This window comes from Fukomys damarensis, unplaced genomic scaffold (genome assembly GCF_012274545.1).
Source record: "Fukomys damarensis isolate Sample0158 unplaced genomic scaffold, DMR_v1.0_HiC HiC_scaffold_11, whole genome shotgun sequence".
NCBI classification, from domain to species: Eukaryota; Metazoa; Chordata; class Mammalia; order Rodentia; family Bathyergidae; genus Fukomys; species Fukomys damarensis.
The window spans coordinates 17,925,436-17,951,405 of NW_022900923.1; the positions used below are offsets into that span (position 1 = coordinate 17,925,436).

Here is a 25,970-nt window from a genome sequence, read left to right on the forward strand (position 1 = left end):
GAGATACGTTTACTTAAGCCTCCTTTTGTTTGGGTCTACGGTGAACAACACAAACATTCCTACATCTGAGTACAAGGTGTGTTCCTTCTTTCATAGTGTCCATCACACCAGCTTTATCTTGGATACCTCCATTATTTTAGGCTTTTGCAGATTAGAAAGTGTTTCCTTTTCTATCTTCATAACCACTGAAGTAACCACTGCAAGTTTTTTCTCAGTGTTCTAAATTATACTTCTGTAAATTATGTCAAGTATGATTTTCATTTTACAATGGAATCCTATTTAGGTCCTGAACATGTCTGGCAATCATGACACCATGGAGTGCCTTGAAAGAGCACCCTGGAGTGCAAGACCATAATTAGGGTTGTACCACCAGCCACCTGCTTCCAGCACTCCAGACAGTGACTTCGAGTCATTACACGTGACTTTGGGACCATTGCTGACCCTCTTTTTTGCTTTTACTGGGTGTGAACAAGTTTAGAGTATGCCACTCCAAAATATACCATAAGGACAGTTTTCAGGAATATTTTTCAGGGCTGGGGATCAAACTCAAGGCCTTGCACATACAAGACATGCAGTCTGCTGCTGAACTATATCTCCAGCCCTTAATAAAAAGGCAATTGAGAAAAGCCAGACACAACAAAAGCTCTCTGCCTTTAAGTACAACATTACATGCTCCTTGTGAAGCACACCCTACCCTTTCTTCCCATACCAGGAAGGAGGTAGCAGCATTATCGGTGAAGATGAGATGGCACTGAGAGTTTATACTTAGAGTCAACAGAAACAAGCCTTACTAACTGGCCCTGATGCTCATTAGTTCCCACATATATTTGGCTACCTACAGTTAGTCACCCTAGAAGCTCAAAGTTCTTTTCCTTTGTCTTATGACTTCCCTGCAGAATTACTGTTTTTTGCTAACACGCTGTGTAAGGCCAAGTTCTCACCCATGCTTTGAGTTACTCATTACTGAGTTCTTACTATGAATTTACATGCTGCGTATGTTGAACTTCTGTTAGATTTTCTGTTGTCAACCTTTCCTTGGTCAGACTTATTTGTAGAGCTCCAGGCAGAGAACTTAGGAGGATAAGGAGGAAAAGGTTTTCTCCTTCTATATGTGATTTATCCATATTTTCCATATTATTTTTAAGTTGTTATTGAGCTTACTGTTCTGTTAGATTTTTGAACTACTTAACTGAAAAACATTTTAAAAAATATTCTGAGATTTATTACTGAAGCTTATCAAAAGTAAATTATTACTTAAGACTTGGAAAAAAGAGGAAAAAATAATGAAGTGAGGGTAACTCTCCTGGGGCCTCAAAAATTCCTAGAATCCATTCATTCATTTTACTCAGTGATGTTCCACAAGAGTAATTTTACAGGATATTGATCAACATCCTGTTCTGAAACTCCACCTAAAAATAGGATCAATACTGAAAAATTATGGAAACTTGGAAAGCACAAACGATGTATTTTTTGAGCAGCAGCATGGTGAAGAGTTTGAGGAAAATGTTGGGCCACCTAGTGTAGTACTATTATAGATATCTAAGTTAGGTAGAAATATTCTAGGCCCTTGAGGGAGTCAGTTCAGAAAACGAGAACTCCTTCCAACTGTGGCTGGAGGTATATCAGTTGAAGCCTGCGCCTCAGGATAAAGATAGAGTGGCCAGGCCTACATGCCTCCCCAAGGGATAAGCAATAAATGGAAGATTATACTATAATTGGTATCACCTGGCCCAGTAAATTCTAGCTAGATATCAGTCCCCCTGGTCCAGGTGACCAGGAACTCCCCCTCCATCCTTTCCTGAAAAGATCTTTGCTCTTTCTAGGTATACTTGCTACGTGACCTCCTTCCCCATTGGATCAATATTACCTCAGCGGCTATACTTATAATCTTATTGGTTGATCATAGTTTTGATATAGTACCCACCTTGAGATTTTGTACCCACCTCGTGATTTTGCTCTGTAAAAGTCCCTCTGTGAAATGGGGTCCACAATAACCCATTTTCCGGTCCCCTTCTGTCTCTCAGGAGCTATCTCTCTCAATAAACTTTTGCCACTCTTAACCTCCCTTGTCCCTTAGAATTCATTCTTTGATTCTGGGGAACATGGACTCAGCATTTCTGACATCTAATAGATTGGGAATATATTTTTTTCCCCTGTATCAAAACTTTCACATATCATCTGTAAAAATGTACCTAAATATTTCAAACTCGATTTGCTCATTAACATATCATTTTAATTATTACATTTAATATTCAGTCCATATAATGTTGACTTTTTTAAGAGTATCAAAACCATACCATTAGAGTTCTAAAATTTTTTAAATTTTTCCTTTTTATCAGAATCCTTTGGGGCAGGAAATTATTTGTTTCTGGTTCTTAAAAAAAATAACATTCTGCAAGTATTTATTGAGTACAAACATCTCCCCTCCTTTCAAAAAAGTAGACCAGAAAAAAATTCTATCAGCTAAAAAAGTCACTGAGGGCTTTCTTTGCAAGTCAAAATGGTCCCTTGTTCTTAAATGTGAAGTGTTTATGGCAGTGCTTTTCACCCCCACCTAGCAGTATCAGCCTTTTCTAACAGAATCTGAAGCAGAATACCAGTATGTCAGCAAGGTAAAGATGGAGCTGCTCTGTATGTGTGTGCACATGTGAGGAGAATGTGAAAGGCCCCAAACCTCTTCACTCAACTTACAGTCTCCCAGTGCAGCAGAAACTACCCCTATGCTAAGTAACTTGCCAAAGCTTTTTCCCCAGAACTTTAGGGACGGGAAGTTAGATAATTATATAAATCTAAGTATGTATTTATATTATATGTGTTATAAGTATATATTATATTAAATCTATATTTACACAGTATGTAGTATATATATAATATTCAAATCCCCTTTTTCATTTTATAATAAAAATTTTACTTTGTATAATTTTTAAGAAATTGTTTTTGAAAGAAATAACACGTGACAGCACTACATAAATATCTCACTTAAGATATTTTATTAACTAGTACTTTAAATTTTCAATTTTGAAAGTTTTGCTTTCCTGAGATTTGGGGCAAATGTACTTCCTATTTCTTCCCCTTTAACCCTAGTTTCATAATTTATTTCTTTCACTAGAAAAGCAGACATATGTCAAGTATTTTCCTATTTGGTTATTTGAAGGTTTGTAGCTTTTAATTGTCAGAGTAGGAAGCTAAGACTCAAGTAAAACTGCTCTGGCCTTTAGCCCTAGTCTTTGAACCATGCTTAGACTTTATGAAGATACTGACCTGGTGTTTATGAGACCAACTGAGGAACTTCTGGCCCAAAATGCTGAATATGGATTGATCATTGTTAGAGTAAAGTTAAGAGCCTGTCCCTAAAAGTGATCTTGTCTTTTTACCTTTATTTGGTTAAAGCTAATTACTTACATCAAAGAAATAACTATAACACTTTAGCATGAAGTCTGTAAAGCTTTAAAGTATAGATAATTTCTAATGTTAGCTACGTTGCTAGGTAGGGATTAATTTTATTAGAGATTATCAAGACAATGTTTTAAACTATTATCAGGTTCCATAACATAAAGTTATTTTGGCTTTGAGAATCTCAGCCTTAGTAGTTTCTTAAATATATACTCAATTTTACATTATAGACTATTATGTTTTGTCATTAGTGTATGTTTATAAAAATTTTTACTTTTAATTGTGGCCAGCCTTCCCAGAGTGCTGAAATGCTCCTGTACGTCATCCTGGCATTGCAAAAAGTTATTATTATTGCAAGAACATTTCAACCTGAGGGTGTGTCACTTCTCGAATGCCCAATCCTAGCCCTTCTATTCATGTTCCATCATTTTACACTAACACCTCTCTTGTGTAGAGATTTCAGTAATCTGACAAGGATTGGAGCTTCCCACTTCAAACATACGGAATTAGATCAGACGTTTATCTGATCCCCTTGTTAGAAAGCAAGAGTGAACAGGGTCAGCCTTTTAGATGGCTGGCTGTCTGGTTTTCCTAGTTCATCTGTCTATGGGTTTAGGATTCAACAGCATAAGCTCTCAGGCTAACACTGATTGAAAGTGGTCTAGGAGGAGGAAGTGCTTCTATCCAGCAGCTCACCATTGGCTTCTTATTACAGCATTCTCTCCCGAGACACACTCTGCCTGCTCATTCACCTACCTCTTCCTCTTCCCTCCCCTTCCTTTCTTACCCCTTCATTACTGATTCACAGCAAGAGGCAGCACAGTAGCAGCGGGGCGGCAGCAGCAGCAGCAACAGCAGCAGCGCTGCTTGTCGAGAATCAAGGATTGCAATGAGCTCATCCTTTTCTCCTTGCAGCTTCACAACTGCCCTGGCTTCCTGGCTACTGCTGCCGCTGTCTGCTCATACACAGAGACATACGCGCGGGCGCGCACGCACGCACCGCAATAGACACACTCTCACACGCACACATACCACACACTACTCTACATGCTAGACCCTTATAAGCAGCTAGTCCGTTTTTCCACATGTATCTGAACCCTCCTGCATCATTCTTGGCCATTTTCTTGCATTTGATTGGTTTTACCATTTTTCATTTAGATCAGCATTTGATTTCATTTTTCTTTTTCAATCTACTTTGGGGCTCTTGCACAGTGGATAATTTAGCCAAAATGTCTTTCTTGTGGCGACGTTAGCTGACAGTTGCCATCACACACTATCCTGTGCATCCTCTTGGGGGGATATAAGCCTGGCTTCCCTCCTACTGCAGTCCTTATATTGTGGATAAAAGACCCAGCGTTGTCATTCTGGATACCTACTTACTGCTCATGGAAGAAGGGGTGCCCTGCCCAGCCCCAGCTGCTAAGCTCACACCTCCTGTCAAAAAGTCCCAGGACATGCACGACGAGAGGAGCAAGCTGGTGAATGAGTATGCCTGCCGAGTGCTGGAACTTCTGGGGATGGGGCATCGCCTGTTTGTGCCTCGGCTTCTGGCGGTGAGACTGTTTTTCATTGAACTTCATTTGTAGAGAATCTGCTATCCTCTGTGAGAATGTGTCCCTGGAGGGGGCTTGTGATCTGTTTTCCTTTCCTTCTCCCCTTTCTATCAAGAAGGAAGGGCTGAGTGGCCACTGCTGTGCGGCTCCTTTGGAGCCTGGTCCATGCCACTCCTTAATTGGCTAGAAGGAATCATGGCTCTTTTCTCAGAGACCAGGGTCATATTAGCGGCATTATCTCTGTGGTAAGGAAGGAAAGGAAAACAGTTGTTTTTTTGTTTTGTTTTGTTTTGTTTTTTTGTCTTTTTTTTTTTTCCTTGTGGCCAGCTAAGCTCAGCAATAAAGCAGAATCTCCAAGTGCTTGATACAGGCATTCTGTTATTTACATCTCCAGAGGATTAAATTTTACAACAGATATAGCCACTTACCTAGACTATGTGTGGCTTGCTTTCTAACCTGTCCTTTTGATTACTAATTAGATTTTTTTTTAAGTATAGAATTTTACTACCCATAAATGCTTGGATGGGAAACTGTGGTTTTCTCTCCTAAAATGATTGAACTATGTATCTATGAGACAGCTTAAAGCCTCTGGATCTGTGAGTCAGGGAAGTCTGGCTTGCTTGTTATTTGATTTCCCGAACAAGAGAAAAATTAGGCTTCCTCATTTCCTACCAAGGGTTAAAATTAAATACCCACAATCACTGTTGCAGTGTTTCTCGTTAGTGGTTTGAGAACTATACCTACCAACTATTCTACAATATAATTGAGCTGTGGTAGTCCTATACCATTATTTGGTAATTGAGCAAGAAATATTTAGATTTATTATATAGAATAGTGTTTAATGCCATTCCATATCATTTCCCCATTATGGTTATCTCAAATTCAAGTCATTTTCAGTGCAGTATTTACTTGACTGAATTTAACTCTTTTTCTCTCGTGTATCTTCCTCCAGTAAATTTCATCTCTGTTTATACTTATATTTGGAGCTACTAATTCAGTCTTCATATGTATATTTACATGTTAATATAATTTCTTCTGTATACCCTTAACAGACATGTTAGGTAGCCAGGTATATAAAGAATTTTCCACTCCAAAAAAAGTGTGTGTTTTACTGTAAGACAAAGTTAGATGCAATGGTCAGCATGCAATTATGAGGAGGTTACCTAAGAAATATAGTTCCTTTCCATTTAAGGAATTTTTTAAAAAAGCCCATGACATATGTTGTAATGCCTAGGTGAAATCATTGCTTCTGAATCACATTTGTTTATTAATAAAGGAGAAAAATGAAGAGTCATGATTTATTAGAAATGAGTTTTTTTAAGGAGAAATAAGCATTTTATTTCAGGAATTTTTACACTTTGATATCTAAAATACATTTCGATACATTCTCTGAATCTTTGAGCAATCAACTTTAGTGTAATATATTTCTGCATCTTAAAGACCAGTCAACTTTGTGACTCAAGGGCTTGTAATGCTAGCTTTCTAATCATCTGGTGCTGTCTTTCTAAGGTATTTACATTTTGAATATTTTGAAGGAAAATAAATTAATATCTAAGAATATCTTATACCTAAATCTCCATTTGAGAGGAATGTAGACTGCCTCTATTTAAAAGTAATCACCAATAAAATCTATAGGGAGTTGGGTTCATAAGCTTGAGCTGTTTGGGAGGTCGTGTATATCTATATATTGCAGTTGTACAAAGTCCAATTGCCAAGTCAGGTATCTGCGGCATCGCTCTGTCAGAGCCGAGGTAATAGTGCCATTTGCATTACATGCATACAGCACAAGCCGAGTTGTCTGTGAGACCATTTGGAAACCTGTGGCCTTTTTATACAGTTACACTTGAAAGATTATTGCTAGAACCAGTGTACTCTAAATTTTAGGAAATCACTTGCCATTTAATTAGCAGTACGGCTGTGAACTGGGATTTGCTATCCACTGAGTAACTGCTCAGAGTTTAGCATGTGTACCGGGAGGAGGTACAGTTGTTCGGCTTTGTGTTACTGAACTGGCTAGTGAGGCAGGATCACAGCTAATCTACACAGGGTGGCCCTAAGAGGATTTCTGCCACCTGTAGTATTGCCACCATTCCATTTCCAGTCGAGAGAATAAGCGCTGAGGTTTAAGACATGCCTCTGGATCCTTTGAGTCATGTTTTCAGCATGAATGCACATGGGTTAAACAGATAGACATACCTTATTTTACCTTTAAAAAATCTCAGTAAGTTTTTCATTATAGACCTGCTAATTCTTTAAAAAATCAAGGAAATGATAATTCATCCAGAGAATATTCTAGAATTGGACTCTGGGCATTAGTTATTATTCCCTGATTCACAGAGGGACCATGAAACTACTAGATCACTAGGCTTGTAAAACTTACTTGGAAAGAGGCCACTGACTGAATAAGAGAATGTAGATTTGGAATTTTTGCTTATTGCCCTTAAGAGGTATTCCTAGTAATAAACAGTTTCCCTCTAGCAAATCAGATACCAAGTACTTTGTTTTCAATATTACCACAAGGAATCAATCAATTCCGTGTGCTAACTCACCAAACACACATTTGAAACACCAAGGCTGGGGATGTAGCTCAGTGGCACAGTGCCTGCCTGGAATGCACAAGGTCCTGAGTTTGATCTCCGGCACCAAATAAATAAATAAACACCAAATGAGGAAATATAAACATCCTAGATGTCAGCTAAGTAATGTTTTCTTCTTCTGAAGACTTTGCTTTCAAATGATTCCCAGACCTTCAAAAATAATTTTGAGTAAATAGATATCCTGTTGGACTCCATAACTGTAGGGAAAAAAAAAGCCATTTAGGATGAAATAATGAGCTATGGGACCACACTTAAGTATTTTCCCCAAAATAATCCCCTAAAAGAATCAAACCAAGATTTTACTAGTCATTAGTGACCCTTAAGGAAAGATTTATCTTCCAAGAATAATGAGAAATTCAGAAGCATCTGGAGCTAACACTCAGATACTAGAAATGCTTCTACCCGCCCACCCTGCTTCTTAAAAAAAAAAAAAAAGTCACATTAAGATGTGATATTCTTGCACTAAAATTTTCAGTGGGAAAACATATTCAAAATGGTATCGGCAGTGGTGCATAGCCAGAGTGCACATTTGGTAAGTGTGTAAAATTTGGAGAGAGAAGAAAAGCTTTTACTCTGTTGATATTGAAAATCTCTTCTTTCCTCTCCAGAATTTTTCTTTTTGCTAATATAGTATGCTAATTACATATTAAAATTACTGTTGTGTATAGTTGTAAAACATTTTCCATGGTAAGTCCGAAGAACTTCTGGGCCAAGGAAGGTTGAGAAGTCTGTATCTATTTATACCTGTATTGGCAGTTGCTCTAGCTGCCCCGTTAGTAGCCATGGTGTTTATCTTCTTCCCTTCTGCTTCTCTTCTCCCTCCTCCGCATCTCTCCCTTCCCTTTTCTTCCCTCCCCTTCCTTCTTCTATTTTGGTACTGGGAATTGAACCTCGGTCTTTCACACTGAACTACATCCCCAGCCCTTTTTATTTTATTTGGAGATAGATCTCACTAAATCACTAAATTGAGACTGGGCTCAAACTTGTGATCCTCCTGTTTCAGCTTCCCAAAATTCTGGGATTAAGGTGTGTGTCAACACACTTTGCTTTAGGGTTGTAATTTTTAAACAAAATATATTTGGTTTTCCTCCCAGAATGCTAGGATTATAGGCCTGTATCACCTGGCCAGATTTCATTTTGACCAAATTTCTTTTTTTTCTTCCTTTCATTAAGTTTATTGGTACAATTTAGGTATACAATACAGTTACAGTCATCATTGGGATCTTGTACCTTTACATAACATATCTTGGTTCTTATTTTTTCCCCATTCCTCTGCCCTCTCTTCACCCCCTCCATCTTTCCCTATTGTTTCTAGTTTCTCCTCTTCTCATATTTTTTCTTTTACCTTCTTACCTTCCCCCTACCTCTCCCTCTTCTCCTCCTTTAGAACTTTTCTTTTTTCTTTTTTTTTTTTAATTGAGTTTATTGGTACAATCTTTGCCATTGTTGGTGGGAGTGCAAACTGGTGCAACCACTATGGAAGTCAATATGGAGATACCTCAAAAAGCTAGATCTAGAGGTTCCATTTGGCCCAGCCATCCCTCTGCTCGGTATCTTTCCAAAAGAATTAAAAGAATCATATCACAGTGACATATGTGCACCAATGTTTATAGTGGCACAGTTTGTTGTAATAGGTAAAACTTGGAAACAGCCCATCTGCCCATCTGTTGGAAACTGGATAAAGAAGATGTGGTTTTTCTATAAAATGGAATACTACTCAGCCATAAAGAATGAGAAATTAGATTCATTCATAGGAAAATGGATACATATTGAGGATATACTCCTAAGTGAAATGCATAAGTCACACGTGTAAATACCGAATAGTTTCTCTGGTATGAAAAACTATAATAGTACACAAAATCCTAATGGGATAATTAAGATTGTGAAATAGGAAGAAAAGGGCTAAAGATGTAGGGAAAGTGGGAAGGGTAGGGGCAAGGAAATAAGGGAAAAGAAAAAAATATGAGAAAATGAAAAAATGGAAATGAAGTGTTTGTAAATGGGGAGGCAAGAAGGGGGTGAAGGGAGGGCAGGGACAAGGGGAAAAAATGAGAACCAAGACCTGTCATGTGAAGGTACAGGATCCAATATTGAATTTAACTATATTGTAGACCTAGACTGTACCAATAAACTCAATTTTAAAAAATTGACCAAATTTCTTAGACTGTTAAATTCCATCCTAATTTTAAAAAAAATTTGTGGAGTTTCTTAAAATATTAATTTTAAGGAGGGGCTAAAATAACAGGAGACAAAGTGTGTCTCCTCCTTTTACCTACGTTGCCAACAACTTTAAGGACTGATCACCAAAGAGAGATCACAAAAAAGTTTAAAAACCAAATCAGAGGTTGTCATGTGTGCTTCTCATGCCTTCAAAATCCAAAAATCAATTTTTATATTAAATCAAGTCCTAAATTACTCCCTAATTTGCATTATATAAATTTTAGCTTTTTAATACTACTTGAAGTAGAACCGTTCCAAATTTTTGGAGCCCATGTATGTTGATGTCTATTGTGTGCCAGGTGATTTGCTTAATTGATTTACGGAAGAAAGTGCAAAGGATACTTCCAGCAATATCTTACTCACATTTTCCCTCTGGATATTTCTTCTTACCTCCTTGAAAGGAAGTACAAGTCTTATTTACACATCTTTAACTCTGCGGGTAGTCTTCTATATAATTCTATTCCATTGAAGGAATAAGTAATGTTGCCTTTGAAGATGTAATTGGTTAACCTATTTCAGATCATTTAAAAGAATTTGTCAGAAAGTTCGGCTGACAAAAGGAAGATGTTGGTAGAATACTAAATTTCAATAGTTTTCCTTTATACCTACTTAAAAGGTGGTAGAGCTTTTTATTTCACAAGAGAAGAAAACATGACTTTGTTTATTAAAATATCCCCAGTTCTTGTCTATATTACCTTTTAACTGACACTACTTAACGAATAATGTTGTAAAAGTAATTGTGTTTTTGTTATTTTATTTTTCCCTTGGCATTATTATGAAGACATTATAGAAAAGCTTTTAAGAATTTCCAAGTTGAAGGATAGCATTTCTTGTTCAAATCAGTTCTAGCCTGGTGGGAGACTAGAATTTGTATAGCGAGTACAGATGCATAGTGATAATCCAGAGGCCAGCAGCAAGCTTTTGGGTATTTGATTTAATTCTTGAAGTGTTGGTGTGCATTTTCAGAGTACAGTTTTGGGGCTGGGGATTTAGCTCAGTGGTTGGTTCCACCTTCTGCCTCTGAAGCTCATGGTCCAGAGTTCGATCCCCGGTACCAAAAAAAAAAAGTACATTTTTAAAACTTGGATCTCGTCATCACCAAATCACGTGTTAAGCTTCTCTTCATAGCCAGGGTGGTTAGTATCCATAACAACTATAATTTTGATTATAACCATCAAGTTATCATCTCCATAGCCAACTCTTTAATAATTAGTATGCATAAGAACTGGTCGCCCTGATTAAAGCCTTATTTTATTTCCACAAAAGGTGCTGTTACTTATGTTTTAGACTAATAATATTTACATTAACACTTGGCATTTGTGTGGCATATATATTCAACAAATTCATTTATCATGATTCAAATTTTGGTGAATATATGTAAGATGTATGTATGAGGGTGGGGAAAAGACAAGTATTATAACAGTATTGAGTTTGTCTCTGGGCATTGTGACCTTACGTTGAACTTAAAAAATTTTTTTTTCCTATTTTGAGGGACCATGAATCAGGAAAAATGTAAGAAATTTCCATGCAGACATACATACATAGAGGAATTAAGATTAAATAACAAAGTGTTCTTTGAGAGAGAAATTTAGGGGCTGGAGGTGTAGCTCAGTGGTAGAGCACGTACCTCAGTGGTAGAGCTCTAGGAAGGCCCTGTGCACTAAATTCTCAGCACCAAACAAACAAAACCCATATTACTTCCTGATAAATTCTTAGTGAGCCACCCAAATCTTTGAAGAACAAGAAGTGAATAAACTTTGATTGTAGAGGGGAGAACCTCTTAGATGCAGTAGTCAGAAAATGGAAAGTAATCCTTGTAAGATTATGATCTGCTTATGACATTACAAAGGCATTGAGCGATACTTAAAGATTATGGAAGTCTTGGAAAGAAAAGCCCATCAGCATCAAAGTGGGATTGCAGGTTGTCTTCTGAAGTACTGGTATTACCAGCAAGGGTTTTTATGTTTATTTACTGGCATTCTTTTTTTCACTCACAGTGAAATTGCGAAATTAGCTGTATTGCAGTCCAGAAGAATAGAATTTTTTTGTTTTTGTTTTTGTTTTGGGGGGGTACTGGGGTTTGAACTCGGGACCTTGTGCTCGCGAGGCAGGCAGCTGGACCACTGAGCTAAATCCCCAGCCCAAGAATAGAAATTCTTATAATTTAAACTGCCTTCTCTATGGAATTAAAAATGTCAATGAGCCTTGGCATGGTGGAGCCCACCTATGATCCCAGCACTCAGGAGGCTGAGGCAGGAGGATCACTACATGTTTGAGGCCAGGCTGGACTGGAATACATAACAAGATCCTGTCTCAAAAAATAAAAATAAACATAATCAACAAGAACAGAGTACTGTTTTTCACCCTAAAAAATCATTCACTAGGCATGATGGGGCACACATATAATGGCAGCTACTTGGGAGGCTGAGACAGGAGGGTCACTAGTTCAAAGCTAGTGTGGCAACTTAGAGGGACCCTATCGCAAAATAATAAAAAGGCTGGGGATGTGACTCAGTGGTAGGGTGCTTGCCTACTAGTTGCAGGACTCATGGGCTCAATCCCCAGTACTGCAGACAACCAATATCAATACCTGAGCATATTTGAGCAACACATAGGCAATTTATCAAACTATTGCTTTTTTATGTGTTTTAGAGCACACAAAATACATGCATTTACCTTAACTTTCTCTATCCTCAAATACTTAAGATTGAAGATACTCCCATTTTAAAAATGGGACAACTTATGCAATACTGTGAGTTAGCCAGAGGTAGAATGGAAATAAATTTATTCCAGTCTTTGCAGCCTTGTTCGAGTACTTCATCAGGCCAGGTACTTTCCAGACGCTGAGGTTAGAGAGTTGAGTAAGTTGACATTTTTACACTTGTACACCTCCCTACTCCATGTTTGTCAGAGTTTTTCTCTTGGACTTAACTGAGTGAGTTGGGCAAACCATGTGGTCTGGAGCATTGCCAACACGAGCAGTGTCTTGGAAGGGACAACCACTTGATACTCTGGTTTCAGTCGCCCAGGCACTCAGCCTGAGGTGGTTCTGCACCATCCTCCTGGGGTGCCCTGGGCTGCACCTCTCCCAAAACCGTGTCCTCGTCTCAGCATCGTCGCTGCTTACCGGGTCAGTCCTGCCTGACTAGAGGTCCAGTGCATGAGGATGCAGAATTCCTCCTCCTTGATCCCAGTCTTTCTGCTTTGTATGAGCTGAAAGGCTGGACTTGAAATTAGGCCTTGGGTAGAATTAGAAAACTGGGCAGCCAAACTACTGCCTGAGTGCAAGAGATACCCACCCTCCACATCATTGGGGGAATCTGTTTCCAGGTAACCGGAGGTACTGAAAATAGAAGTCAGAGGCCTTTGAGTAGTCAGAAAACAGAAATATTATTTCACTATAAACTATAAGCAGCCCATCTTGAATTTTCCAAACCATTAGAGAGCTTATTATCAGAGCCAGTATTACATGCAAAAAAAGGCAGAGCAGAGATGTAGTATGTTCTATATAAATGATACCTGGATGCTTTCCTCCTAATGAAGGAGTTGAAATTTCAGTTAGACTCTTTTGAATTTAAATTTTTTTCAAGTAATTGACTTTTCCAGCAAAGTCCAAGTCATTTGGTAGCATCCTAAATGTTTTCTCTAGCACTTACTGGTATCATATCAGAACATCGGAATATTTAAAAGGAAGAAATAAATCTGATTTGTGCTGAATTTCTTTTGTTTTGTCCCTTACTGCCACTGTTAGTTCTGATTATTAATCTGCTGAACTAAAGATGGGCCAACCTAGACCCTTGCAAACTGCCCAATATTGACATACTCTTTTACATATTTCTGTTTAAGGGGCAGGAGAGAAGGGAGGACAATGATAGGTATAGCAACAGTGAGATGAAAGTAGATCTCATTCATTCATTTTGTAACAGATGTTTGTTTGTTTTGTTTTTTTGGTACCGGGGATCGAACTTGGAACCTTGCGCTTGCGGAGCAGGTGGAAGAACCACTGAGCTAAATCCCCGGCCCTGTAACAGATTTTTTTTTTTAAGGTTCTGGGTATTGAACCACATGCTAGCCAGTTGCTCTACCACTGAGCTACATCCTCAGTCCTCAATCTGTAACAGATGTTAGTTAAAATAGCCTTCTATATCCGGAGCGAAGGGAAAGGAAAGAAACTTCCTTAGGAGCCAGAAAAGGGAATAGATCTAAAACTGGAAAGTGACTTGGTGGGGGTGGCCTGGGGAAAAAATTTAAGTACTCAGAGGCTTCACTCACATCTTACTCTTGAACTAAAAATCTGGATTATAAAAAATTTCTATCCTTATGACAATCTAGGGGAAGGAGGTCCCACGCAGAGAAAACTGCCAGGGCAATAGCCTTCAGCTAGGAGTGAATTTGGTATGTAAAGAAACAGAGAAAAGGCCTCAGCCTGCAGCTAGAGAGCAAGGAGGTCGGAGAGGCTCAAGACCGGGCTGGAGGGGAAGCCAGCGCCCTCAGGTCATAAAAGGCGCAGTGGGCCCTGGGAAGGGTTCTGGATTTTATTTTGAGCGCACTGGAAACCTTGGGCTTTACACTGAAGGATGATATGCTCTTAAGGAGATTCATCTGGCAGTAAGGACAGCCAATTGATAGGAGCAAGAGTGGATACAGGAAGACCAGTTAGGTTATTGAAGTGGCTTGATCTGAGAAGTAACAACAGCTTGGACCAGGATGGTGATAACAAGGCCCTGTTGTAAATCCACATTTTTCTGACTTCCTGTATGCTTGTTCAGTGCAGTCTTTAGGGTTAATCAGCTTTACATTTGAATTCAAATGCAGTAGCATTTTGAAGTAGCATATAGTTCTATGATTTCTAGGGACCATTTTTTTAAATTACTGAAGTTTTTAACAAGTACTGACTCTAAAACATCTGATTTCTCTTTGGCTTACTTCTGTGTACTCATTCTATCTAAATTTATAGTATGTATCCAGGTGTTTTTAGAAGTTGTATGTAGTTATTAGGATATTTATTGTCTTATTACAGAAACACAGCTACAGAAAAAACAACAAAATATAACGGAAAAAATAGCATGTGATCTCACTATCCAGATAAACATTTTGTTTCTTTTTAGTCTTTTTTTAATGGACAGATATTTATTTCCAAATGGTTGCTATTTTTTAAAGAAGTAAAGTTTCCAAAAAGTTTTCATGCAAGTCAGTAGTTTGTTTCATTTACAGTGGACCCTTGACTTAAAATCCAATTGGTTCCCAAGGGCTGGTTGTACCTCGAGTTAGTTATAAGTCAATACAGCTGAAATCTGGATATTTACCTGGGTACACACTATAAATAACAAGAGGCAGATGACTCTTCCATTAACCAAATTAATCCAATATGCTAGTATGTCAGGCCGGTCATAACTTGAGAGTCCATGTACTTTTTCAAAGCATCCTTTAAGGTGTTGGGTCAATTCCTTATTTTCTGAAAAGCTAACTTTCCCTTAGGTGTTTATTACATAACTCTTTTTTTGCCTTGCCTGTGTTCTTAGCCAGATTTGCAATAATGTCCTTAAAATGTTCATCAGGATAATAAAGTCAGATTCATCTGAGAGCTCAATTTTTTTTTTTTTTTTTTTTTGGCCTTGTCTTTGTCTCTGGGCTGTAACTTGATAAACTTTGACAGAATTCACCATTATAATTTTCAGGTAATATCAATTAAATGTCAGTTTGCTAATTAACGTAGATTTTTTCTAAGATTATTGTGATTTACTTCAGCTTATAGCACTGTTTTGGGGGCTTTCTGTTCATTTTTTTCAAGACAGGGTCTTGTTATGGAGTCCAGAGTTCGGGCTAGCCTTGAATGTTCTGTGTAGTCCAGGCTGACCTCCAATTCGCGATCCTCCTGCCTCAGACCCCACAGTACTGAGATTATAGAAGTGCATTATCTGACACAGCTTATATCTTCTAAATATTAGAAATCTTCTAAATTTTTTGGCACTAATTTGATCTTATCTATGAAAGTATACTAAAGAAAATATAAATTCCTTTTGAAATGTATTTGTCCTGAATGCAGGCTAAAATGTAATAATAATTCTTGATTGTTTTTGCAGACCTCCAAGGAAGATCTTCTACAAGCTGATTTTGAAGGTGCTTTAAAGTTCTTCAGAGTTCAGCTTCCAAAGAGATACAGGGCAGAGGAAAATGCAAGAAGATTGATGGAGCAGGCTTGCAATATTAAAGTAAGATACATGAATTTATATACGATAAAGGTATAATAATTTGAATGTAGAATATCATAGCAAATTATGTGAAACTCCTCTTTTGTATATTTCAGGGTTTTGACAATGTTTAAACTAACAATTTTGTATAAATTAGTCTCTTCCAGACTAAAACTTAGTCGCTATACCTTCTAGTAGGATTTACAGTAAAAATTGACAGGTTCAGATTGTAACAGGAAGAAGTCGAATATTTATGTTATAGGTAGGGGTCTAAAAAGGGCTGTTGTGACAGTGGTTTCTATGGCAGCACACTTAATATTTATCTTTTGCCTTCTGTTTTAAGATTATTTAGAACAAAGCAAGAAAAGCCTGCTTAAGCAATGCTTTCATTTCTCCAAAGAACTTAGAAGGTTTGAGTCTTGATTCCTGTCCCACACCTGCCACATGTCTGTCGATACACTGGTCTGTGTTACATGTCTGATAAAACAATAAACCTTGCAATTTAATTTTTTTTTTTTTTTTTTTGTACTTGGGAATGAACTCAGGACCTTGCACTTGCAAGGCAGGCACTGGCACCACTGAGCTAAACTCCCGACCCCTTACAATTTAATTTTAAACTGTAAACTATCTGGAAAGTTTTTTATTAAGGTGAGAGAGCACAGTTTTCACATAGTCGAAACAAAGTGGGTGTGATGGTGAAAGCCAACCACCACGGGGGAGGGAGGTGGTGGTGGGGGCTGTGGCAGGGAGATCACTGCACATTTGAGGCCAGCCAGGGGCTACATAGTGAGTTTAATACCAGCCTGAACTACATATATATGAGACTATGTCTTTAAAACAAACAACAAAACAGTGGCTGAAACCAATTTATTAGTATTAATTCTTACATCTCTGGAGTATACTAGAGGATCTCCTTAACCAACCATGACACAAATATAAATTTGTTTCTTAAACAGATGGACAAACAGGTTTTAAGGGCTTTATATTTCTTGCAGAAAAAAGGGCAATAAAATAATTAACCTAATTTAATAATAAAAAGGTGATAGCTGTGAAAAAGAAAAAGATGGGAAAGAGGATAGATTGGATTGGCGGTGGAATGGACAGTTATGACTGTTGTTAGATAGGGTAGACCTCTCTAAGAGCATGGCTGAGTCACAGGGTTATTCATGGAGACCCCTGGGTTAAGGACGTTCCAGCAGATACAACAACCAGTTCAAAGGCCCTGAGGCGTACTTGTGCCTAGTGAGTTTGAGCAAGAAGGCTAATGTAGCTGGAATGAAGTGAGTTAAATCAGCGTAGTAGGAAAGGAAGGTAGCATACTTACAAGGAACCAGAAATTGTGTCTGATTGTGATTTAGGCTTTACTTTGAAGTGGGAGGGCCTTGCCGGATTTTGGGTAGAAAAGTTCCTTCAGGTACCAAACCCACAGTACAACTTTTTAGTATAATACTTTTGTCTTCAATTTTAATATATTTTTAAGTAAATTACAAATGTTAGCATAATTCAATGCTGAAAGTAAATAACTTTGAGGAAAAAAAAAAAGTCTTTCAAATGAACCCTATATTCAAAAAGATCATTTTCCAAGTATGTCAGGAAAAACAGGCCTCTGCCATCTTCATCTTGAATTATAACTCTTTCCTTTTTTTTTTTTAACTACACATCTTTCTTAAACTTTGTTGCCACTGCAACCACCAGTACTCCAATTATTTAAATCCTACTCATCTGTCAAGAGCCCCCTCTTTCAGGAAGAGAGGCATCTAAAGATGCCTGAAGGGGTCTGTAACACTAGGGAATGCTGGTGCAATAAGGCCTGTCCCCAGCTGTCTCGCTTGCTCTTGCTTGCCTGCTGCAGTCCTCTGAGGCATGAGTTTAGAAGTGCCCGGGACCCAGGCATGTGAAAGGTGAGAGGAAATTCATATCTAATTGTCTTGTTTTGGTACCAGGGATTGAACTCAGGATCTTGCACTTGCCAGGCAGGCATGGTGCCACTGAGCTCAGTCCCAGCCCTGAATTATAAACTCTTTAAAGCCTTTTAGACCTTTGATTTTATTCAGCAGGGCCAAGGTCTAAGCCTAAGCCATTCTGAAAGTGTACTAAAATAGACATGATGCCTTTGGTTGAATTTGTAGGAGGTAAGTTAGAAAGTTAGAAAGGAGGCTTCAGCCACTGGTTGTTCCAGAGCTGCCAGGGAGGCCTCAGCTAGGCTAACTTCAGAAAATATGTTGACCCATCTGACATTGCCGTAGTCACTTGGTTGCTTAGTCAAGACCTAAGTGAAAGACGCTTAAAGTGCCTGATCTGAACATCCTGCGTTGTTCTGGGGAATCAGCTTTTTATTGAGTATCATTATTCAGCTTCCACCGTTAGTTAAAAATTCTATTACAGAGCTTCTCAAATTTAGATTTTGGCTCTAGAGATTCTGAGTCATCAGGTATGTGAATTTCTTTGTATGAACATATGAACATTTTGTTCTTCCTGGTAAGACAACATATAAGCTTTCATTGGATTCTGAAAGGGAATCAGTGACTCAGAAAAGCTGGCCTCTATACTGAGGGACAATCTTAAAATTGTCAAGCAAATTGAACATTAAAAGAATATTAGAAGTTATAAATGGGACCTATATACACTCAAGTGCATATAAATATCTATATATATATATATATATATGTATATGAAACCTTTATAATTCTTGATCCTATTGTCTACTTTTCCACATATTTTTATATTCTATATATTTTTATTTACTATCATTTATACTTAGGTTGGATTTATAAAATTTTGCTTGTCAAAAACTATCTACCTTTAGATGTATATGATCTAATTCAATGTTATGTACTTCTTTAAAATTCAAATCAGTGCTATGTACATAAATGATGGAATATTAAAAATTTGAATCTTTCAAACATATTGAATTCATCTAGCTGACATTGCTCTGATGAAAAATAAAAAGATGAACTAAAAGGGGCCGGGATTTAGCTCAGTGGTTTTGCTGCCTGCCTCGAAAGCACAAGGGCCCAAGTTTGATCCTGGTTTTTTTTTTAAAAAAAGATGAACTAAAAGAGTGAAACATTTATAGTTTAGAGCTGTGATGGTGAACCTTTTAGGGCTTTCAGTAATCACTAACAGCCCACTGCAGCATGTGTGCCACAGATTTTCCAACATTGGTTTAGAGTATTATATATGCCTTGCTTTTATAGCCATGTCAACGTTTCCTGAGAGCTACTTTCCAAAGATTGGAAAGAAAGTCTCTTTTGAAATATTGCAGATGCTAAATTTATAATGGACTTTACTATAGTAGAAAGTTTATAATTTCTACATTATAAATTTAAAAATTTAAATTTCTACATTTTGGATACCTTGTCTAAAATAGTCTGTTGATAATCTTCATAACAGAATGCTGTGAAGTACAAATTACCCTATTAAATTTATATTTTATTAATAAAATAACTTGAGCAAAACTTCAAAGTGTAACATTTGCTTAAACTTAATAATTTAATAATTAACAATGAAATATCATTTATTGCGCACCTGGTTTATGCCAAGAACTGTGTAGAGGAAGTAAGGGCCAGCTCGGTGTAGGGAGATATCAAGTGATGGCTAATGGAGTGTGGTAGGAAAGAAGGTGAAGACAGATTGGGACTGAGACATTGCGGCGGGGCGGCGGGGAGTTGTTGAACTCCTTGAACAGGAAAAACGGTGCAGAAGATTCAGTGTCTTGTTTGTAGTTGTTACCCAAGGAAGGAAAAAAAATTCTTTTCTTCAAAAATTCCTAAAGACATTTTTCTGCCACTAAAAGGCGATACTGTCCAATTTCTCAGTCATCAGCTCAGGTTAATTGGTGGCAGCAGAGCCATGCTAGTCACTGTTTGGGCATTCTTGGTCAGTTCCCATGAACCCCTCACTAACATTTCCCCCATCACCATCGCTTAATCCCCTGACCCAAGCTTCTCTATCACTGTAACTAGAGGAGAGGTAAACAAAGACGGCACAAGCAATGAGCAGAAGGAGTGAGGAAGGCCTCTAGAGGCTGAACATAGAGCCCTCAACTGGCCTCTTCCTACTCCACTAGAAGGGCAAGGAGGCCACCAATGACAGGATTTGCCATAGTAACGACTTGCTTCAGAAATTCCAAGTGGTGCGATATGGTGCTGCACAGCTTCCCACACCCCCAGAATGGACAAATACAACTTGATATTGCCCTTCACAAATCATGGTTTTACTAGGGTCATGGTGAATTCCTTTATCTACAATTTAATATGTTTTTCAAGACCTTCATCCAAATTTGTAACCATGGATTTGAATTTATTTGAAAATGACTTTCATTCTAAAGCAAAACTGTAAAGTGCATTTTATATTTAAAGCAATTTACTTCTAATTTCATCATGCTGTTTGCTACTTCTTGCTAGCTGTTGTTGCTGTTTGTGAGCAAGAATCTACTCTACCAAAGAGGCTTTCTTTGAAGTGAAACTACTCAAGCTTTTGTTAACTCTGTGAATCTAAAATGTGCACCCTTAAGTTCATCGTTGAAAATGTTCATTTTTTATTAACCTGTGTTGTGTACTCCTTTCCTTGAAAGATTTCTGTACATTGACAGTCATACTGGAGATATTTGTTCTAAAGTGTCATAGTCTGCTGGAGAAATGTTTATTATGTTATTGGGCATTGAGGTATAATCATTTTAACAATTGGTAATGAAGACCCACCCCCCACCCCGCTCCTATTAGCATTCATAATCCTCTTTGCCCCTCAGATTTAGGGCATTGTTGTTTTCTCCGAGTGAGCAAGGAACATGTGTAAATGTTGGATATACTCTGGACATAAAAGGTGGAGAAGACAGGACATAGCTCCAGATGCCCAGATATCAGGCATCTTCCACATGTAGGAAACTCAGTTTTGTTGCTGCTCCTAATCAGCTCAAATGGATATCTCTTTTATTTGCTTCTGCCATTTTGTTTTTACCCTTAGAACTACTCTGCCATTTTCTGCCTTTTTATTAAAAAGAAAGCCATGTAGGGCCAGGGATTTGGCTCAGTGGTTCTGCCGCCTGCCTTGCAAGTGCAAGGGCCCAAATTCAGTCCCTGGTACCAAAAAAAGAAAAAAAAAGCCATGTAGACATTTTTAAATTAACTGGATGGATGAAACAGTTATTATACCGTGGACTCTTCTGTATTGAGCTATTAAACTCCCCCCCAAATAAGTTAAGTGATACAAAAAACTGATTTTTAAAATAATTAGTAAATAATAGGAATAAAGTTTATGACCTTATGTACACTTCACATTTGGTACTCTATGCTTTCTGCATTTAATTAACAACAACAACAGAAATAACAATTTCTCTGCCAAGTAGTTTCTCATTCTTCAAAAACTTTGTGTTCTTTTTTCTTCAACACCTAATTCACTTCTAGCAGTCTTCTAAAGACTTAGTAAGGCTAATGACTGTGCTCTTAAATGAGAGTTTTCATATTTCAAGTATCTTTCTGATATCTTGCCAGTATTCTTTTACCTAATTACTAAAATTTATACTTATCAATGTTGGAAAATAAAGTTAGAACTTGTCTTCAATATTGGGAACAGTAGTAAATAGTTTTCCACAACTGTTTACAATAAGATTCACATTTCCTTGATTTTGTTTGTTTATTTTAATTCATATTGAGATTATATTTTATGTGTACTTTTAGTTTGTTTAGAATCTGATTTAGACAAGAAAATAATGTTCCTCTGTGCCCTTATTGCTTCCTACTGGAAAAACAATTTTGTTCTTTTAGTAGAATAAAAATAAATGTAAATGTTTAGAATAGACTTAGTAAAGATGCTCCTTAATGTGGGATGAAGTTACCTCCCAATAAATCCATGGTGACCTGAAAATACCATTTCATCAAAAATGTGTTTGATGAAGCCGGCAGACCCTCATTCTGGCAGCACAGTGTACTATAATAAAGTACGGCTGTTTACCCTTTGATCGCCTAGGTGACTAGAAGCTCTTGCATATTACTAGCCCAGAGAAAGGTTGAAATTCAGAATTTTAAGTATAGTTTCTACTGAATACATACTGCTGTAAAACTGCGGTAAAATTGAACAGTTCTTTAAGTTTAGCCATGCTAAGTTAAGGACTATCTATATTCCAAACTTTACCTGAAGTGTTTCAAGTGCTTCTACCCTGGGCTATAAAATATAATTGTATTATATTTATTTAGTTACTCTTCATACTCTCATTTCCCCAGCTCTTGGCTCTATTGGGCTGGCAAATAATTGAATCTAAATACTCTGGAGAAACTTATTTGTTCTATTGTGCCCCCCAATTCTCCCACTGTAAAATTTTGTTTGTTTTAAAATGGTGGAAACATCATATAAATGATCATAGCAACTCAAAAAAACAAATGAACAATTTCAAGTGTTCTTCACCTGCCTCCAACTGCTGTTTGTCAAGCTTTCTGTAATTTCACTTAAAAGCAAACAAACTACTAAAGGAAATACTGTATTTCTTACTATATTTCTGGTTGTGATTAAATGGGCGTTATTTTCTCCTTGGGGACTTTCTATCACTACATCTGTGGAAGGAAGGGAGCATTCCTCACATCTGGAATGTCTAGCCTTCGGCCTTTTCTCTTCTCTGCCTCAGGCATATGCTACCCAAATTGTTGTATGTAGCTCAAGTAATCTCTTTCAGATACTTGTTTATCTATTTGTTTGTTGAAGGTGAAGGAAGCTTGGAAGATGAATCACATTAAGAGATAGTACAGTTTAGGGAAGCTTTCATTATTCACTTTGGCTCAAGGTCAACTCATTTGTCTTTTTACTTATGTTTCTTTGTGGAGGTACTACAGTAGCCTCTGTTACTCCTTAACTTTAGGCCATGGTACTTCCTACTGGCTCTTGCTGTTTTCATCCTGCAAATTTTTGATATAGGAGAAAAAATATAACTCCCAACCTGCTAGATACTAGATAGGTGAGTTCATGTTCCCCAGAATCAAAGAATGAATTCTAAGGAACAATGGAGGTTAAGAGTAGGAAAAGTTGTTCCAGAGATGTAGCTCAGTGGAACCTGGCCTACCTGGCAAGTGTAAGGTCCTGGTTTGACCCTTGTACTGAGAGAGAGAGAGAAAAAAAAAAGAGTAGTACAAGTTTATTGAAAGAAATAGCTCCTGAAAGACAGAGTGGGGGACCCGAAAGTGGGTTGCTGTGGACTCCACTTCACAGAGAAAGTTTTATAGAGCAAATCAGAAGGTGGGTACAACATAGGTCATAACTGTGGTCCACCAATAAGATTTCAAATATAGCCACTTAGGTAATATTGATCTATTGGAGAAGCAGGTCATGTAGCAAGAGTACATGGAAAGGACAAAGACCTTTTAGGAAGGTTGAATTAGAAGGTCTTGGTCACCCACCTGGGTGACTGATGTCTGTTTGGACTTTATTGGACCAGGTGATAGCAATTATGTTTTTTGTTTTTTGTTTTTTTTTGTATTGGGGATTGAACTCGGGTCCTTGCACTTGCAAGGCAGGCCACCCAACCACTGAGCTAAATCCCTGGCCCTCCAATTATAGTTATAATCTTCAATTTATTGCTTATCTCTTGGGAAGGTGTGTAGGCTTGGTCATTCCATTTTTATGTTCTGTTTTGTTTTGTTGTTTTGGTACCAGGGATCAAACTCTGGTCCTTATACTTGTGAGGTAGATGGCAGAACCACTGAGCTAAATCCCGGGCCCTCCATTTTTAATCTTGAGGCCTGGCCTTCAACAGATTTGCCTCCAGCCACAGCCATAGTGTGTTTTCATCTTCTGCACTGACTCCCTGGAGGGCCTGGCCCTGTCAGACTGCCTAGAATATTTCTACCTAACTTAGCTGTCTGTAATAATTTAAGGTAAAGTTTCTCATAGAGTTGTTTTCCAAAGAGGCATACTTTCATTTCTGTTTCTCATATCTGCTACCAATTTCATATCTGCATTAATTTGCTAGGATTGCCATAGCAAGATACCACACAGACTGAGAAACTTAAACAGAATTTTTGTTTTGGTTTGTTTTCTGGAGACGGTGTCTCCTTGGCCTTGTAATTCAGGCTGGCCTTGAACTGACTATAGCCCAGGCTGGGCTCACACTCTCAGAGATCCGCCCACTTCGTCCTCCAAGTGCTGGGAGTATGGGGGCGCACCCCACACCCAGGTTACCAAAATTTTGTTTGCTAAAAGTCTGAAGAATATGTGTCAAGGGGTCAGCAGAGTTGTTTTTTTCCCAAGGCCTTTCTCCTTGGCTTATACATTCTTGTGTCCCCACATCCCTTTTTATAAGGACACAAGTCAAATTAGGTAAGGACCCAGCCTCCTGACTGTATTCGACTTTAATTACCTGTTTGAAGGCCTTAGCTTCACAAGTTACATATTAGGTAGGGCTTCAACCTATGAATTTGGGAAAGAACACGGCCCAGCCCATAACCTTGTTTCTCTCATAGTGAACTGAATGCCGATTTCTTCTCGGTTTCTCTGGAAACATTCTCTTCTTCTGAATACGAAGCTTGATTAGACACTCCGACTACTGGTGACACGTGGCAGTTTTCTATTTTGGTTGGCACACCCAAGTTTTCCCTTTTCCCCTAATCTCTCATATTGTCGAAAAGATTCCCTACCACCACCACCGTTTTTTCTCACAGCTCCACCCTCCATTTCTGCCAGCCCACTTCGCTGGCAGGGAATTTCTTGTGGTATGTGTGTTAGCTTGTTAAAAGTTCTAATTTGCCTCACATAGCCTGTGCTAGTCTGATTTTACCGCATTAACTTCCTTATTGCCCTGCTTCTGTATTGTGTTATATTTCACAGGAACCACCACCTCCCTCATTCCATTCTTTTCCTAAAGAGAAAAGTGAATTGTGTAAATAAATACATCTCAGTATAGCGTGCAGCAATAGAATAATGTCTATATTGTACTACAGTAGAATGGGTATTTTAAGCAATAACATAATATGAATATTATGTAAAACACAAAGACTTAGTTTATTTTCTGAAATCACTTGGTGTGTGTATTACTGGGGACAGAACCCAGTACTTCACACAGGATGGACAAGGGCTCTATCAGTGAGATACACCCCAGTCCTGAGGAAAACTTTTTTTTTTTTTGCTCTACTAGGGATTGAACCCAAGGCCTTTGTGCTGAACAATATCCCTAGCCGTGCTTTAAAAAAATATTTTTTTTCCCATTGAGTTTATTGGTACATTTTAGGTATACAGTACAGTTACGTTCATTATTGGGATCGTGTACCTTTACATGACAGGTCTTGGTTCTCATTTTTCCCCTTGTCCCTGCCCTCCCTTTACCCCTCCTCCCTCCCCCTTTACAAACACTTCAATTCCATTTCTTCATTTGCTCATGTTTTCTTTTTCCTTATTAGCTTTCGCCTACCTGTCCCACTTTTCCTACACCTTTAGCCCCTTTCTTCCTATTTCACATTGTCTATTATATCATTAGGATCTTATGTACTATTACAGTTTATTCACACTAGAGAAACTATTTGATATTTACACATGTATGACTTATTTATTTCACTTAGGAGTATATCCTCAATATGTATCCATTTTCCTATGAATGAATCTAATTTCTCATTCTTTATGGCTGAGTAATATTCCATTTTATAGAAAAACCACATCTTCTTTATCCAGTTTCCAACGGATGGACAAATGGGCTGTTTCCAAGTTTTAGCTACTACAGACTGTGCCGCTATAAACATAAGTGTGCATATATCACTGTGATATGATTCTTTTAATTCTTTTGGAAAGATACCGAGCAGAGGGATGGCTGGGTCAAATGGAACCTCCAGTCCAAGCTCTTTGAGGTATCTCCATATTGATTTCCATAGTGGTTGCACCAGTCTGCACTCCCACCAACAATGGAGAAGGGTTCCTTTCTCCCCACAACCCCGCCAACATTTGTTATTGTGTGATTTCTTGATAGCAGCCATTCTTTGTGGGGTGAGGTGGAATCTCAGTGTTGTTTTCATCTGCATCTCTCGAATGACCAGTGATGTGGA

The 25,970-nt window shown here is 38.0% G+C and overlaps 1 protein-coding gene across 4 annotated transcripts in view; it reads left to right on the top strand.

Moving 5' to 3' along the window:
• Rabgap1l (RAB GTPase activating protein 1 like) overlaps positions 1-25,970 on the top strand; it is a 591,762-nt gene that overhangs the window by 440,296 nt on the left and 125,496 nt on the right. For 3 of the 4 annotated variants that reach the window (XM_033762099.1, XM_033762100.1, XM_033762101.1), the window contains one exon: positions 15,847-15,975. In XM_033762099.1, coding sequence (XP_033617990.1) covers positions 15,847-15,975 — 129 coding nt within the window. Of the gene's footprint in view, positions 1-4,171; positions 4,947-15,846; positions 15,976-25,970 lie in introns of those variants that run through there. The other variant, XM_010630198.2, reaches the window with a different exon arrangement.